The sequence below is a fragment of the Charadrius vociferus genome, unplaced genomic scaffold, assembly GCF_000708025.1.
Source record: "Charadrius vociferus isolate BGI_N301 unplaced genomic scaffold, ASM70802v2 scaffold126, whole genome shotgun sequence".
Taxonomy (NCBI): Eukaryota; Metazoa; Chordata; class Aves; order Charadriiformes; family Charadriidae; genus Charadrius; species Charadrius vociferus.
The window spans coordinates 2043592-2062639 of NW_009648894.1; the positions used below are offsets into that span (position 1 = coordinate 2043592).

At 37.5% G+C, this 19048-nt stretch overlaps 1 protein-coding gene across 1 annotated transcript in view; it reads left to right on the plus strand.

The window, feature by feature from the left end:
* The window catches only part of PLXDC2 (plexin domain containing 2), a 155188-nt gene that overhangs the window by 80587 nt on the left and 55553 nt on the right, over positions 1 to 19048 (plus strand). Inside the window, exons 7-9 of the mRNA XM_009887149.1 lie at positions 8007 to 8106; positions 17844 to 17939; positions 18725 to 18806. Of these exons, the coding sequence (XP_009885451.1) occupies positions 8007 to 8106; positions 17844 to 17939; positions 18725 to 18806 (278 nt within the window). The remainder of the gene's footprint in view (positions 1 to 8006; positions 8107 to 17843; positions 17940 to 18724; positions 18807 to 19048) is intronic.

The window sequence follows — 19048 nt, forward strand, 5'->3', positions numbered from 1 at the left end:
GAGCCTTCAGGCTCGTTTTTCATGCCTGTGTTGAAGCTGTGCACCTGAATGAAGCAGAAATAATAGTACTCCTCTCCCCTTCATTAGAAAGCTAGTCAGGATTTGGGTTATTCTGCTAGCTGCAGTCGTATCTTCACCTAAAATAGATGCCTTTGCACCTTGCAAACCGAATACTCTTACTAGATTAGTTTTGTAGACACAAGAAACTGCTGGTGTGCCCATGTCCCTGGCTTTCCTTATCTTATAAAAGACATGCTGATGCAAGGTCTGCTTTGGCTCTGTTTCTGAATGTTATGTACAGATCTGTAGTCTTAATCTACAAAAATGCAGTTTATTTGCATTTTGACTCCAGCTTCGTGAAAGCTTTGCTCTGCTTAGCACCATGGAGCCTGTGCTTGATCAAAGCAGTGTGCGCCAAAGCTTTATCTCCTGTTGTTGAAACCTTTTTAAAGAAAAAACAATGGTTTTAAAGACCGCAGAAAAGTTCCTACATTCAAGACTCAGAGAAGTGGGGAGGGACACTGCTTCAATTTGTAATTTTAAGATAAATTTGACAAGAACTATATATACATTCTGACAATAAAATGGTGACATTTTCAGGACACTGCTGTTCTTGGTCATGAGATGCTCTGCCCTGTCTGTTACTGTCCAGCCCTGTGCAAAATGAATCTAATACAGGTGATAAAAGCTGTTGCTCTAAATTGATAGTATCTTGTGTTCATTTTGCATAAATGTAAATGATGATGTGGTGTGCCAGGCAGTGGAAAACTTTGTTCATTTAGGAAGATGGGAGGAAATAGGCCACCTCATTAATTACATGTGCATCCCTAGAATTGGACGTAAGTACATCATTTATTCTGTGGATAAACAATTTCTATGCTACAATGGTGGAGGCTACTTGCTCTCACTGCACTACTGGAAGCTTCCTCCAGACCCACCATGCCTTTGTGGGAAGGAGTTATTAATGTTCTTTTCATTAATCCTGAGGCAGGATTAATTTGTATTTTTCCCGCTGCTGAATCTTTGAAATCCCCTGTCATGAGTTATTCTTACCCTGAATGGAATTACCAAATATCGCTTTAGTACTATTGCACATAGTTAAGGAAAGACTTTTTGAAGTGGTAATCGTAACATACTAGTGATCTGTAAATCTTTTAACAAAAGATTTTTCTAAAATCTTAGAATGCTACAACTAGCGTGTTCCATTGGGAATTACTTGGGAAATGGATTTGGAGGCTCAGATTTCCAGAAGTCTACACTCTTAATTTGCAGCTTTTACTCCATTTTTACTCCATACCACAGCTTTTCACCAAAATGAGGAAAATTGAATAAAATTTCCAATCACTGATCAGACACAAGTTGTCTGAAAAGAAAAACTGAGACTCTTGTAAATTTAAACTTGACTCTAGTGCTTATAAATCTGGCTAGGAATTGATTTACTTTCCAGTGCTGAATCCACTGCTTTCTGAGGAAGTCCTTCCTCCTGGAACCGTTTCTTTTGCTGGTGAGTCATGTTGTCAGAAGCCCTATTAACTCCAGTAAGATTACTTGTGTGAGTGTTCACTAGCATGAGTAAACGTTGTATGAGAAGATTTCTACCATCTTTTTCGTGCCATTTCATTTCAGCATCATAGTTCATCAAAAATGACAGTGATGTATGGCAAATCTGTGAGGTCTTCATTGCATTGTCATTGAAAGTCTCCAAGCTGAAACACCATGTAAGAAATGCAGCAGACAGGTTGCCAGTAACTTTGTAAAGCATCCCACAGGGGTTCTGTACTAGTGACACCAGGTGTTTATCTTGAAGTATCTACTTTTAAAAGAACTGTGATTATACCTTTAAGGGAGCTACAAATAGGAACTTTTATGTGTAAAGCACTTCAGGTAAATTTTACTTTTTATTTCTTATTTAATCGAACCATTTCAGGTGCCCTCTTTCATATCCTTCCTGCTCCCACGTCAGGTTTGCTACCTCGTAAACGTGGTGTTGACCACCGAGGCACAATCTTGGCTATGGTTGCCGAGTATCAAAGGAGCTGTTCTGCCGAGTCTTTTGTGTTCTGTTGTTTGTCCAATAGGAAGCAGTCTGAAAGGCACAATTGTTATCCAAAATCAGGAATAGATTCTGAAAAAATAAAAATTTAGAGGAGCTAAGCCACCAGGATGGTGAAATGTGGAGACATCAGAATATCTTTCAGAAGAGTTAATAGGTAGAAAGAGCAGTACAGTCAAGTTTTCAAAATGTAAAATCAATTTGAAATAGAGCAAGGTCCTATAGCAAGTCAAATATTTATTTCTTTACCGATTTACTTTGTTTACAGTGCACACACCTTCCATTTTAAATATAGTTTTGCTTACACCAACTGTTAGTGTTCTGGCAAATGGTCAATATGTCAGGAAACATCAGCAGGCTGGAAAATTTTACTGGTGCACCTCTACTACATATGAAATACATTAAAATGCAAACTAGCCAACAGAACATAGTAATAAAGAAAATTTTCTGCAAAGGCATACTTTTTATGTATTAGTAGTGAATACTTTTTTCTTATGTTCTAAATTTCACAGAAGTTCAATTTTCAAGAGCTTTACTTCTTTTTGAACAAAATAATTATTCTATATAGTCTTTTTCCATTAGTGCTTATAGCTAATGTTCCGTAGTATAGCATTTGTTTTGTTTTTCTGTCCATGATTAATATAGGACAAATTAGGCAAAGGTACCAAAGGCTTTGTTAATGGTTTAGGGAATTTTTCTTAATTTCATTAGCTTGAAGGCTTTCTTTGTTCATTTAAATAGTAATGACTCTCTATTTATGTAGTCATCCAGAAACCATTATTAAGGTTGAAATGCTTGTTCAAGTTGCCCAATATGTGAAGTTGGAAAACAATTCTAAATGAGACTTGTAGTAAAATTTCTTTCTACTGTGAAGGAGGCAGAATTGAACGGAACTGATTAAGTGCTAGCACTTAGATAGAATTGATGCTCTTTCTATGCATGATGGAAAATATTCTGTTTTCAGTAACAATACTCCAAACCTTGTGACTGTTTCCTGAAAACAAAAAAATATATAAATGCAGTCTTCATGGATATTCTACCTGCATTATACATGCCTGGCATTTCTTTGCCTCTGTTATTACTATCAAAAATATTAACATGGAGACAGGAACTTTTATTTTATGAGGTGATCAGTATATGCAACAACTTAAAATGCCTGATTAAGTTTCATGCAGTTTGACCTGTAGAGTAATTAATAACTATTTAGGTAACTGGCAATGAAAACCCTTTATAAGTACTATTGTGTTCCTAATTATTATTTTGCAGCATACTTTGGCTCTTACCTTTGCCTTAATTTTGAAATGGGGCAGAAATTGCACCCTGCTTACCTTCTCCTTCTGAATATGGTCAGAGGCTGTTATTTTATCCTTTTTTGAAGGGTAAGATTCTGACATCCTCAAAGTTGAAAAGAATAAAATTTGAGAACTCTGGAAAATACTGTCTAGATCACTAATCTCAATGATGAATAGAATTCAACATGAATTCTAAATATCTTTCTCCCTACTTTTGAAGTATATAATCTAAAATATATAAGTCAATGGCCCCAGCGCTAATTCATTTGGGAAGCTTATTCATAAACTGGTGACTTATACAACACAAGAGTTCACATTGTCTATGGTAACATACACTTTGGAATGATTCTAATTAAAATCTATCCTCTGATCGTAATGCCATAAAACCTCTGCCACACATTAGCAACCACTGCACATTCCTAGCTTACTGTTCACCTGTTTAACATCACCGTAAGCGTTATCAAACATTGGAACGAACTGCCCAGGGAAGTGGTTGAATCGCCAGCCCTGGAGATATTTAAAAGACATGTAGACATTTAAAAGACATGTGGTGCACAGGGACATGGTTCAGTGGTGGCTTTGTCACTGTTAGGTTGATGGTTGCACTCAATAATCTTAAAAGTCCCTTCCAACTGAAACAATTCTATGATTCTGTGTCAGCCTGTCATGGCATATCTTGCCACTCAGGTGAGGAATTCAGAACACCAGCTAACTGCTTGCTACCCATGTTTCACTGTAATTTTCAATAAATTATTTTCTCATTTACTATAAGCCTTCTGTCAAAAGGGCATATTTCCTAATAGGCCATCATATGGTAAAAGCCCATTTTATCTTGACATCATATTCAAAAGAATTCACCTATAAAATGGCACTCAGTACATTCATCACTGAGAGACTGAAGTATTCAGTTCTGTAAACTATTTCTTTTTCCAATAAATGTATGTTTTTGTAAATACAGGTTTAATAACACTGCAGTTTTTCAAGAGAATAAAAGAGTTTTCCTGAGTGATGGATTGCCTTCTACTTTGACTGCATTTCTATCTATATGACTAATTGTTTGACACAAGCTATACCTCAGGTTGAAGAGCTGGCTATACTGACTTGATTTATAGTTTCCTTACCAAAACCACTTTTTTCTAAACCCTGTTTCTAAAACATATATCAAAAATTTTGGCTGCTTCTTCTGTTAGACTGGACCCTACTACAACTTTCTTATTTGTTTTAGAAAACAATCCCACAAATTCTTCATTCTGGGTACAATGCCCAGCAGAAGAGCGTGGACACCTGCAGGGATTTTGGAAAAATCTACTGAGATATTTCTGCTCCAAAATTTTTCAATTCCTTCTGAAGTTTTTGTTTGTATTCTCTGTTTAACTTGGCTACTGCATCCTCTTTTAGTAGCAGATATCACCGAGTCATGCATAATTTTTATTAAATAGTGAAACTGAAAGTGACTTTCAAGCTCTGAACCAAGTTGCAATGAAAATAAATTTACATTAAAAAAAACAACAACAACAAACTACTTGTGGCATTTGTACTGCAAGAACCAAACACTCCTTCCTGAAAAAAAAAAAAAAAAAAAAAGAGAGAAATTAGTTTTCTGTTATCATAATTTTTGAGGGAAAGATGCAAATTGTTCAATTATTCACAAATTCAGAAAAAATGTGATAAGGCAGTAGACTTAACATTAAGGAGGCTTATTCAAGGCCTTCTGGTTCAAACTTCTTCTCGTTTGCACTCACATGTGAAAATGAGTATAATTCTTTTCATGTATAAGACACAATTTATGCCTTGAGCTGCCAATTTTGCCAGCATATTTTGTTGGTCACACACCCATTTATAATGCCAATTCCAACCATGTTTTGTGTCCATAAAACTCTGATTCCTTTCTTCATCTGCTGTGTTTCCTCTCTAGCTGGGAAGAGAAAGAGTCATTGTGTCCTCCCTATCAGTGCTTTTTCTAACTTGACTTTCAATTGCTTCTGTGGAGTATCCTCCTCAAAATCTTTTAAGACAGTTTCTTTGATAGTTAATATAAGCTTTTCTCTATAGTATTCTGAGACTGTGAATAATTCCCTTATTTTGTTTATACTTTCATGCTCAAGGAAGTTTATAAACTTATTTCTGAATTCAGGGAGTCTCTTATTTTCAAGACTTTGGAAATATGGCTCAGCCTTCTTATGTCACATTCTCCAATAACTGCAATATGTCAGTTTATGCAACTTAAAAATCCTGATGAAGTTTTGTACAGTTTGGCCTGTAGAGTAATTAATAACTCTTTAGGAAACTGGCAATGAAAACTCTGTATAAGTACTGTTGTGTTCCCAATTATTATTTTGAAGAAATATGTCACATTCTCCAATAATTAAGCTGATATAAACCAAATTTAAATTGTTGTATTACTAGCAGTATTTCCAAGCCACTTCTGTTTTCCATGTTGGTTTAACATCATTGCTTTTATTATACCAAAGCAAATCATGCATGCCAGAATCCCTAAATAAAACAGCTAAACCAGTCACTAAATCAAGTAAAAGAAATGGAAATTTATGACAGTATTTAATTCACCAGAACTCACTTTTTCTGTTAATATTCTCAAATTTAACTTTTCCTAGACAGCTGCCAGTGTAATCAGGAAAAAGTACAGCTAAATGATGTTTTGGGAACAAGGAGAAGAACAACTACTGATGCTCAACTCAAGTACCAGAATTCATGCCATTAATTGACATGTAGACAATACTGAATCCACCTTCACTGGATATGTAACCAGCTTTTTCCTTTGGCATTTTTCTGCTACGTGAAAAATACTGGCCAACAGTATAATTTTGGTAGTTTTACACAGGTAAAGCCAGACCAGACTATTAGATTAGCTGAGTCAGCACCTTATGTCTCAGTTTTACATTTGATACAGTTTCATCTGTTTTCAGCCTAGTAATTTCTGGTTAACTGAAGGCCACCTTTGAGAAATAAGATATCCAACTGTGATTTGAAAGCAGCACTGGGCAGAGAATCATAATTTTCCTTGGTAGTTTATCCTAGTGGTTAATAACATGCAATCATAAAAACATGTGGCTTATTCTACTTTGAAGATATCTGTTTGCAGCTTCCAGTTTCTGGTTATATCTTTCTGTGCTAGATGAAAAAACTCTTTAGCCCCTGAGTAATTTCTCCCCATGGCAGTAGTTGCTTGTGGTAATCTAGCCAGCTTTCCGTTTTCCTTTTAAGAAGCCAAATAGATAGAGCTCTTTACTCTTCTGTTAATGGCATTTGAGAACTGCAAAATTTTTCAAAATATTTTTATGACTCTTTTAATCTTCCATCTCTTAAGTTTTCAGCATCTTTTTAAGAAATAGATCCTCCCAAAGTCTGTGTAACATTTCAGCAAGGATCTAATGTTCAGGCACAAGTAAAATGGCCACCCCACTCCTAGGCTATATTTCACTGTTTGTGTAACCAAATATCACATCAATTAAGTTTTCTTGCTGTGATGTCCCTTCTGACAGCTGGGGTTGTTAATCCACAGCAATACTGAGATTCCTTCCAGAACTGCTGCTTTCTAGAACATGGTCCCCAAACCTCTACCTGACACTTTTTTTTCTCTGAGTTATAACTTTGCCATTTTTGCAGGGTCTAACTTTGCTAATTGATTAAGGCATTTCATTATTTTTACTCTGCCAGTGTCATCTGCAGAACTGCTAGGCAGTAAATTTATGTTTCCTTCCCAGTCTTTGATAAAACTTTTGAATACTCGGTCCGATGTCTAGAGAAGCAAGATATACTGTAAAGACACACTATCAGTCTGAGCTGCTTTAGTGATGGCTTCTGTTTGTGATGAGTCGGTCTAGTTCACTGCATTAATATTGTATAAATGCTAGATGTCACTCAGTCAAACACTTTACAAAATTCTAAAGCTATTACATCTATGCAAGTGTCAGCCAAAGCAGCAATCTTGACCAAAGAATGAAATCAAACTTGACACCTATTTTCATACAACCACGTTGCCCAGCATCAATATCAACAATATATACAACAATAGTGTTATGTAAAGCTGGACTGGTCTATGGCTATCTAAATCTTTTTATTTCTTCCTCTAGATATTGGCAAGTGAGCATCTGGCATTTTCCACAACATTGGTATTTTCTCTGCTATTCCAAGACATATTAAACATGAATACCATTGGGCCAAAGCTCTCTTCAGATAACTCCTCAAACAGTTTTCAGGGCAAATTAACTGAGCCATAAGCTTTTAAAATGTTCATCCCAAGCTGGTATTTCGTAGTTGGTGTGTTCAACAGTAGGCAAGAGGTATTTCCTCCTCCATGTCTGATACTAGCACACCATCCCACTTTTCTTTCAACTGCGGGAAAGAAATTACTGAAAATTACTACACTTTTCTGTTTTTGTCATTAATAATTGTTCCACCTCTAGGTGTTTACGTGAATATTGTTATACACAAAACAAAGCAAACTCAGATAAAAGAAAAATGAAAACCAGTAATTTCAATCTTCAATAAATCCTTAGTCATATTATGCTGTATTGTATAAAATATTTATTTAGGACTTTTAATTTACACTGGTTAAATGTTCATTCTGGCAGTGCTGTTATTTTTAGTCTAAACTTTTTTATTTCAATATTTCATGTGCGTCTTCCTGTTTTGTCTTCCAGATTCCTGTCGCTGTGACACAGATAAGTTCAACCAACCACCCAGTGAAAGTGGGACTCTCAGATGCATTTGTGGTCGTGCACAGGATCCAGCAAATTCCCAGTATGTAGAATTGTAGTGCTAATGGTTTGGAGCCTGAGAAACGAGTATAAGCTGATTTCATCAAGGATGATTAGCTGCACAACAAATCACTTAGCTAATTTAAGCTTGTTAATTCAAGTGTAATTTTATTTGCCTGATAATTCCCAATGTGGCTTTCTCTGTCATTGTTTCTTTTGAGCTGATAAATTAAGTAAATAAAACTAAATGGCCAGCCAAATAATGTAAAATTAAGCTGTCAACCAGCACAATTTGGTATTCCATAAGATATTTTATCTGGAATATGTCTCCAGATTCATGGTAGGGAAGAGGCAACCTGTTCAGAAAAATCATCTGTATCCAAAAAGAGAAAAATATCCAGGCTGAAAGTTGTTGACACTTTACTTTCTGAACTTCAAACTCATATATACATTTTCATGAGAGAAAAGAAGAGACGTAGTTGTCAAAAAACATCTTGGGCTCACATAGTCGTGGCAAAAGTAATGGAGGTGACATTTAATTTTCTCTAACTTTAATTACACTTTGTATGGCTTCACTGAAAATTAATAGTAGGAAATCAAGTGTGATTTCTTTGATGCTTTGTTATAACATACTGTGTATGAACCCTTTGAGGTTGCTTAGCCATTAGAGAGTATGCTCACTTTCCAAGTCTGCTGGTTTTATTTACACATTTGGAGCAAGTTTAGTAAGTTCAATTTTTGATGAATAGCAGAGTGTAAATGGGAGGAGCTGTGCCTGAACCAGCCTCCTAGGGCTGAGTCCAGGCATGTTCTCCTAAAGTGAACCCTGGCAGAGGTGTGGTGCAGATAATGCTCATAAGGACTGACCTGATCCAGCCCATCTTTATGGCAGTCTGCAGATGGGGCTGACACTGAAGTTGCAGGTACCGTTGCCTCTCAGCTCATCCTCTGCCCTCATCACGTTTAAACAGTCTTTGATATGAGGGAGCATAAATCCTACGTTTCATATGTCCCACCATGGGGAAGATGGAAAACTTCAGTACCATCTGTTGCTTGTTGTGAACTCAGAGTAGTGTGAAGGAGGTTGGCATACCCAGATTTCACTTAAGAGATCAGGTCTTGGAAGAAATTTGTTTCTAAAGTAAGATAGATAGTTGTGATGTGCCTATGGTCGCGTGGATTGCTTTTGAGTGCTTAGGAACAAATGAATCTACGCAACTGATTTCAGCAATTTGAGTGATGTTTGTAAGTGAATGATCTGAATATTTCTGTGAGTCTTCAGCTTGTAAGAGCTTCTAAAATGGATTCAGGTGGAAATTAGGTTGATTGACTTGTGCAAATGGTTTATGAGAATAGTCACACAGAAATTCAATGTAAGAGATGTAAGCGGTATGCAGATCTTTTGGCATCAGGACTCCATCATCAAACAACATTAAAGGACTTATTTTAGATTTACAGATTTTGTATGTAAAATACATGGTATGTGTGAGTCTCTATTCTCACTTGAACGTTTCTTTCTGTAGCAATATTTCAAATATGTAGCTTGTTTTACTGCTACTACTTAACATTGGTTTTGTTGAATACACAGATACTTACTAGTCTTCTGGTTTTAGTATTTCTGTAAACCTTTTTGTCACATGACACTTTCTGCTAAGTGAAGTGACTGTAGTTGCCAGAAAATCTGTCTAGTGTTTCATCTTAAACTTACTCTGTTCATTAAGTTACGTTAAGGAGCAGCAGATAAGAAGAATAGAATGTGAGTGAAGAGTCTAAAATGTGCCACTACAGCAACTGGTTTGATAGTATTATTTCTGTAATATTGTGTGTAATGCACCACTTTTCTTCTTAATGACTGGTTCTCTGGATGGTGGCAATTCATGATTATTTTTGCTAGTTTTCAGCTTACACTAGAGCTAGTATTAATCAAGGGAACCATCAGTTTGCAGTAGATTTTCCTGAAGCTAAATTGTGCTTTCAATGAAACAGGTTTATATTAGTATGTAGAGGAAACATAATAGCACCCTGACAGAACTGGTAAATAATGTTGGCCTATAGAGAGCCATTGTCAGACGCTCTTAAAATATGCATGTTTTTGCATTCTTGTTTTTCATAAGTGTTTTATCAACCATTGCTCTACTTAATTACTGAAAAGTGATATGATAGAATTGTTGTTTTACTTTATTTGTTAGGTCCTAAAGAGAATGGAAGAATATAAATTTGTTTGTGCCAAGAGAAGGCGAAGATAGTATAGTTATTAGTTCTTGCTTATCACTTTAGCAAAGACTTTTCCATCAAGAGAACCCAGTTTCCCTTTATGTTCATGGCTAGTTATAGGAAAAAAAAGAAGAAAAAAAACCATAAATCAAACAAAAAAAACCCAACAACTCTACTGCTTCATGTTTGAGTTTTGTCACTTATTTTTGTAAATGCCTTGCATTTGAAAAGGTGACATTAAGTGTAACGCAAGCCTATTTGAATGAAAATATCCTTTCAGTTTTCAAAAATGCTGAATGTCTTTGGTGTACTCTGTATGCTCAGTGTTATAACATTTCAATATAATAGTCCCAGATTTATTGAAGTAATTTTGGAAGATTTAGAACTAACTATTTATCAGATTTTTTCAGACATACTGTCCAAAACATTAGTAATAATTTTTTAATACTTGTGGAAGGTGAGTTCTAAAGCCAGGCAAACCTATTTCATTCTGAGGAGAGAAAAACATTCTTTTTGATCAACCATATCATTTCAAAAGTGCATTTTAATGAGTGCTGAAAAGGATCCTCTTGAAGAGCCAAGAGCAAAAAGAAAAGCTTTTCTGAACTTTTTGAAACAAAGGACCTTGAATATTGCATACCTGTTTTTGTTAATATACTCGTACATAAAGGCTTTGCAGCAATACCCTTTTTATCTGTCCCTAAAAGAGTAGAGGTAACTACGTATTTTCACCTTATCTTTTAAGAGTTAGAGACGGGAGATTTTTGGCAGGTGGCTTTCTGCCTGTTTTCTATGTTTGCTATTTTTTCTTGATCTGCTACTACTGTTTATATATAGACAACCTCTTTATTTTCGAGTCTATATGTGGTACTAGTATACTGATGCAGATTGGCCACTATTTTACATTTTTTGATACATATATGTATGTACCCTATCCCTGGAAGTGTTCAAGGCCATGTTGGATGGGGCTTTGAGCAACCTGGTCTAGTGGAAGGTGTCCCTGCCCATGGCAGGGGGGTTGGAACTAGATGATCTTTAAGGTCCCTTCCAACCTAAACTATTCTGTGATTCGATGTATAGATACTTCTGCCTGTATATACTCTAGAGGTGCTTTGGAATGAATGGCAATGTGTGAAGGGAAGCAAAATTTTGCTTGACACCAAGGTTAAGAAATAAAGCCCTAAATTCTGAGATTTATATGGCAGCAAAATGGCAAACTAAGTCCATCAATTAATTTCAGAGGGAAGGTTTCTGCTTCTTCCAGGTAATTCGAGTGAAGTGAGCCAGGCTCTGGACCTCTGCTTCTGATTTGTCCGATAAGTTGGAGGGACCACCCTGATTTCTTCTTCTTCAGATAGGCTGAACACTTGTACATTAACTATTTCTCCTTTTGTAACAAAGACACTAAGAATGTTTAATGGATGTCTTCCAGTTAGACAACACAAAGATTGATGAAGACAAAGCTGGGGACAGCTTTACATGTTCATTCAGCAAGTCTCATCTCCTCCCTTTTTTTCAGCATCTTCACTGCATCAGGAACCTTGTCCCTGTCCTGTTTCAAACAACTTCTCATCCCTGTTCCTTCGTATTGTTTTTTCTCAGCCATCTTTGGCATTCTGTTCTTGGTCCTTCTTTCTGTTGCCTACAGTGTTCTTTGCTCTCCCTTCTGCAGACTCCCAAGATCTCTCTCTCTAATTTCATTACTATCTTTCTTCCCCTTTTCTTCCCATCTTTTCTTTCCTTCAGGGTTACTACATTTCTCTCCTTTGTTTCAGTGCTCTCTTCCCTTTTATCTTTCAATTAACTTTTTATTGTGCATGAAGAGGAAAAGAAAAAGCATTTCCTGCAAGCCTCTATTTTATTTTAGCAATGAAAAAGCTCACTAGTGAGCTTGCCCAGATTGTGCTTTGTTTTCCATGACAGCATGAAATACACAGGTAAAATGAGAAAGTGCCGGATTCAGGGGGTCTACACAGTGAGTTACTTGCACTTACAGATAGTGGCTGTTTTTTCTTCATGATGAGACATACTTCTCCACAATCTTGGCCTCTACCATATTAGGTGCAGCTCTTTAGGAAATCCATACCTTGACAACCCAACATTTAATGATGCTGAAATTACTCAACAACAAACAGTGTGTACACAAATGAAATAGCTGAGCTATGTGTTAGTAATATTCCAGTTTCAGTGCAATTAGTGCCACTCAATATGTAGTGTAACTCAACCATATAATTAAGTGACAACTCTGCGTGTTATAACTGTTTGCTGAAGATTTCTCTCCAGTTTGTTTACAGCAGTGAAGCCTCTGAAAGAGCGTTAGCATTACCTTCTAAAAGGGTAAAAGAAGACCAGCAGTTTATGTTGTGACATTTACTGTATAAAGGTGTAGCACCATCTGGGAAATCGCAAAGTCTCATTTGCTGCTGCCTTACTGGTAATGTCATTTACCTCTGTGCAAAGTGACCCCCAAAGTGATCGCTATAAATTCGCAATATTTATTCTTGCTTGCCACTAGCGGAACTAATTCCACAGAGTGCCAACTCCTCCAGCCCTGCCTGTTTGTCTGCTGGCCCAAAAGGGTTTAGCCGGACAGCTGGGTTCCTTGGCGCTACGTGTCTGATTCAGGAGCAGTGTGGGAAAGAGATGGGCACGCTGCCAACCTTTGGTGGCATAACAGCACTTCAGGGACTGGTACGAGGTGATCAAAGTTTAAAACGTTCACATTTTATCCAAAGCCTTAACTGGCCGTCAACCGATCTCAGAATTAGGCAGTTCGGTGCGTGGTGGCTTAAGGGGATAAAAAGTGTTTTTCACACCTACATCCTGTACTAGGAGCAGCTCAGCTGGCATCAGCAGTTGGGATAAATCTGAAAGGACGTGGAGGGTTTCAAAGTAAATGATGTGTGGTAGGCACAGACTGTTGGTGTAGAACAGTTTTTTTTCTATATTATTCATAAAACAGGTATTTTCAGACCCTGCTTCATTGGTTTGCTTATTCATAGATTATACGCCTTTGAGGTGCAACTTTGAGATTTTAAAGGATCTTTTGGTAACTTCTAGGAGAATGGTAAAATTAATACAATTAGGGAATCTGAGTTTTGATCTAGATTAAGACATCTGTGTAATATTCCATGACCAAGAGCAGTTGTGGTGGTGGTTTGATTACAGGCACGTTTGATCCCAGAGTCAGTGCCTCAAGAATTAACTAGTTACTATTGATTAGTAATACGAAGCTGTTGAGAACAAAGATTGCTTTGACGTTCTGATTCCCTTACCTTTTGCGGCAATGGCAATCAGACATACAAGGCTGGCAAAATATGTATTTGCATGACGATTTTATTCAGCCGGTGGTGCTAAACAAAGTCCCTATCAAGCAAAACCAGTGGCTGTATAGTACAGCAGCTGTGCCCCACCCTTCTGTTTTTCACCCTTATATTTTTCACAAATTGCTTGCTGTGTAAGCTGGGTATGTTTCATAAATTGTTTGCTTCAAATTGACTTCTGCATAATCAAATGCACCCTCTTACCATTTGTGTTTTCTCTGTCAGCTAGTCTTAAAAATGAAAGTGCAGCTGTATGAATACATATGGCCTTGTTTAGCAGTTTTTGCTGGGTATATGGCCCATCTCAATTCCCTAGAAATCTTTCACTGACAGAGATTTTTATTTGTGTGAACATATAATTTAAAAAATCAGACTGACTTCTCCAATATTTTCACATTTCACTGGGTTGCAGGTTTTAGCTGAGGAATGCTGTATGAGGAAAAGTGATTATGTGATGGAAAAGTACCAGAGAGATTGTGCATCTGTTGGACACATATTTAGAATGGTTTATTACTAGCTACTGACCCTTCAGGTATCTTAGGGAGTCAGTGGTGCTCTTCCTGCCACTGCTCAGTCTCCAGAGCACTTTCTCTGTTTAGTACGTTTAGTTAACTCTGGAAGTTCTTTTTCATAGAATATTTATATGCCATTATTTAGTTTAAAACCACTGTGATAAAACTACATAGAGATGTTTTGTCGCACCAGAATCTTGCACATCTATAATTTATCAATCCATTGCTTAATCCCTTGAAGGGATTCTTTCAGCTGGCCTTCTGACCCACCACGTTATCTCTTTAGGTAACTGAGGAAGGTACTTACCTCAAGTAAGTACTGGTGTTTTCTTCAGCTTTTTCTGCTGGGACTGTACCTTTGGCCTTGTGTTCAAAGATAGCATGTGTACATGCCACAGAAACAAACCAAAGAACAATTTGGACCATGCTGTAAATTAAACCAAATGTAAAAAAAATAGACACTTGTATTGAAAAAAGATATATTATCATTTATATCATTCTGTTTAAAAGGGTGTTTGAGATACTCAGGCTTACGGAAAAGTAAAATATTTTTGTGACTAGAAGAAGAGTATATGCATATTTTCTGAAATTCAGAACCAGGAACAGTACTTCAAAAGTATGTATGCATGCAAAAAGTCCTTTTCCTTTTCTCCCTTCTTTGTAATGCTTCTTTTCAGTAAAATACCTGCACATGATGCTTAATTTTTTGTCTGTTACTACATCATATGATTTCGATAGTTCTGGTAAATTTAAGGTGCATACTGAAGTACGTGGGCTCATAAGCTCTTTGTGATTCCGCACTTGTTTGAAAAAGAGCCGAATAGACAGCATAAGGCAAAGAAGAACACGTTCCACCTGAGTGAAAGGCAGTCTGTGTCTTCAGTTGGAGCAGGAGCATTGTGTGGAGAGGTTGAGGGGAAAAGCGTCAGGGGAGAATATTCATTTTTGTTTATCCTGTTGAGTTTAGCTTTTCTAGCCTGTTTTGTTAAGGGGATACAGGCTCAGAATTCTAAATAGGGAGGAAAAAGTGCATTTTGAGGAGCAAAGCATGGCATGTTTCAAGTCAGACTTTCAAAAGAACCTATACCTGCATTTTTTTGCAACCTGGCCATGCAGATAAATTTGAGCACTTGTGTTTCCAACCACCTGCCTGCAAGTGTATACAAAGCTGTTAGGTGACTATGCAAATATCTCTCTGTGCTTAGGTTTCTTACAGGTGATACACTCCTCGTATGCAAACTCACCACCTGTGGCTGGCACAGGCTTCTTCCTGAAGAAGAAAAGATCCTACCAGGCAGGGGGATTTAATGGGATCAACAGTCATGCTGAACTATGTGTGATTAGAAACGATTTTTTTGATAACAAACTGAATTATCTTAAAATCAGTGGTTTTTAGAAACCTCATGCACTGGGTGAGATAAAAGTGCCTGTGACCTGAGTCACTGATTCTTACTAGATTTTTGGAAAACCAGAAGCTCCTTATTTCTTGTAAGCCCTGTGAGAAGTCTGTTAGGAAAGGTTGAGAGTAAACAGGATTATAGCATGCCAGTCTGTACCACCACTGATGAGATGAAATGGAGTTCAATTAAAGTTCCGGCACCCACCATTTTAATTTATGTATTCGTTTGCTTATTTTTTTTGGACAGAAAGATAAAGATTTCTGTGGAAACAAATTACAGCCTTCAGCATTGGCAGGAGTTCATTTCAAACGCATTTCCTGATCACTCTGATTTGGCAGATGCTTTTATGGGATGTACCATCCTGGGAGCATAAACCTCTCGCTGCTGGCAAGAGATTTTCCCCACCCCAGCACAAGATTAGCTTTGTCTTGGAAACCTTTTCAGTCCAGTGGGCTTGAAGGACATGGCTAAGGTGTTTATTGGGGTAAATGTTTGGCACATCCCCATATCTGTCTTTTAACTTGTCAGAATGACTTTGTAGGTAAAACATAAAACTAGCTCAATTATTGGTGCGGTTCGTACTGAAAGAGAAATCTGCTATCAGGAGGGGTGAAGGCGTAGCAAAGTCAGCTTCAAATAAATGGCAGGAGGAACTGCTTGGCAAAGGTGCTGATTTGAAGCTAAATAGAAATAGTATTGTCTGAAAGCCAGACATTGCCTACCTGTGCCTGAGAGCTTAGGCAGTGAGAGAGAGAGCAGAGAAGCTGCTTTCCTCGCAGTGACCCTGACTGATGCAGGAGAGGGTTATCCCACTCGGCACAGCTCTGCTTCTGCCTCCCCTCCCTCCTCAGTGATTCCCCTGTTTATTCCAACTGACACCAATAGCTCGATGGTTATTTGCTGTGCGGTCAAGGGGGATTCCTGCAGTTGTGCTTTTAGAGGTTGGCCATCCCTCTTTTCTTAGAAAGCCTCGTCTGCTTGAGCCAAGCGGGACCTTAGCCACGGGACACCTTAGCGCGCTTTCTCTCTTCCCTTAAAAATTACTATTTATTGCTTCATTGATTTTAGTTGAGGTTCCATTTTCTGTCTGAAAAATGCCTACAGCATCCCTCCTAACAAGAGATTGAGGAAAAGCGCTTCAGATTTGGTGCCCTGTGATTGCTTAACAGCTGGGGAGCCCACGTGATCCCACTTCAAGCTGCAGAAACGCAGCCTTAATACCAAGCAACAAGGTGTGCCTTCATCCATACAGGGCTGGCAACGCAGAACCCCCACTGTCCTTGAGTTTGTGGCTGTCTGCAATTCCTTTTCTTCTGTTGCATGTAGACTCAGACCAGCCATTGACCAGAGCAACCTGCTAATCCTTTGTATGTAACCCTTTATCTCTCCCTGGCACAATTCCACAGGGCCAGTGATTGTATTTAGTATTCATTACAATTAGTTTAGCAGGCCTTCAAATAGGACATAAATTTGAATCCAGTGCACTAGGAAATCATCATCATTGTGTCCGATTGGCAGTATAAGCTGTACTTTTAATTTGCAAGTGTACAAGCTCACCAGTCTGCATTGTAGCCATGCACTTGAAATCTGAAATATTTGGAACACGTGATAGGATATTGATCTGGAAACTAACAATTATGTGATTATTTTTTTTTTCACACTTATCTTGTGCTTGGGTCTTGCAGTCATCTGTGTGTTCAAAGCCCATAAGAAGAGTACATTGACTATATTGAATTTCTGAGGAGCTTAGGTGCAGTTAGCTTGTGTAAAGATTATGCATAACATTGGCTGTTCAGGAAGACTTGTCTTTTTTGATGTTATAACATGAAAAAATGTTCCAGTGCATTTAGATGTAAGCTAGCTTGTAGCTAACAAATTTGATTAAGCAACGAAGTCAGTTTTGTTTGCAAATCTTGACAACAACTGACAAAGTGAGCATATAAATAATTTCTCTCAAATCTGTGAACTGAGAAATGTTTTAGGAAAGCAAAATCTGAAATATACCCTAAAACGTCTCACAGTATACTCTCTAGAATTTCTGCCTAAATGAATGACTAAGATGCTTGAGAGCACACTCAGCATTTTCATAATCCCGTACTGGGAATAGGTACCTATTCTGTCAGCTCTGATGGTTTCTCAAGTGAAAAATTCTCTGCCTATACCTTTTACATGTTACTTTATGGCGTCTAAAATTAAAACATATTCTTGAGGAAAATTGGTGTCATGTGTGCACCTAAGGAACTGTGAGCACTCATTACATCAACTTTTTCACAATCTACAGACTGCAAAATAGTAAAGTGTGAAAATATTTTTATTTTTCTTTCCTGGTAGATGTCCGTAGAAGAACAATTTATGAGTACCACAGGGTGGAGCTACAGATGTCAAAGATTACCAATCTCTCAGCTGTTGAAATGATACCTCTTCCAAGTAAGTAAAACATAACGCAGGCAGGAGCCAGATCTGGGAAGCGTCCCCCTCCCCCTCCCAGCAACACATACACAACTTTAAATATTTTGTTTTATCTGTGGACTTGGAATCAGGGACAGATTCATTTATCCTCTCTCAGATTTATTCCCAGGTGGATGATGTATTATCCAGTGCATCCTCATGTATCTCGAGTTAGTTTATAGGTATATAGCTCCCAGTAGGTTTTGAATGAAAACTGTGCCAAATCATTTTTTCAGAAGAATGATTATATTGACTTTAAATTTGTTTCCTCAAGAAAAAAAAAGAACAGTTTTCATGCTTGCAAGGCAAACACAAGCTCTTCTATGTACTGTGCATCACATTGTAAAGGAATATCCCCAAACACATTTTGCAGTTCATCTGCCTCTTTTGTCCAAGGTAAACTACATTGTTTAGAAATCTCTGCGTTTAAACTGCCAGCTGTACTACTGTGAAAAAGTGGAAACAGCTATTTTTCTTTTTTCTAATCCAATTATTGTTCTTGCACACTTGCCTGCCAGTCTTATTATCTGCTTATGTCTGAATGTTAGCAACATCAAGAACACTGGAGCCAGGGAAGAAAGAGATTTAAGGAAATACTTAATATTAAGCAAAAAGATAAAAATATAGCAATGAAGCTGAATGAACAGATGTGGAGGTGGGATTATGTTTACAAATGACTACAAATGTATCCTCCTTTTGTACTTTTTGTGGGAATTGTTTGTGAGACTAATGCAATAATTTGTGTTTGTTTATCTCCTTCGCAGCTTGTCTCCAGTTTACCAGCTGCGGTCCCTGTGTCACTGCCCAGATTGGTTTCAACTGCAGCTGGTGCAGTAAACTCCAAAGGTAAAGAAAAATCTTTTTCTATTTTGTGTGGGTGTGCAGCTGTGCCAAAAGGATGTCCAAAACCATTGCCCATAGGTTATTCAGCACAAAGGGTTGTTATGTATAGGTCTTATATACATGCATTCACATGAACATACACCTCAGTTGCTATCACTAGCAACATGTCATTGTCCCATTTCACTTGAGCAAAGAAATTAGGCAGAAATGGTCAAAACAGTTGTTTTGGGACTTTAGCCCTTTTT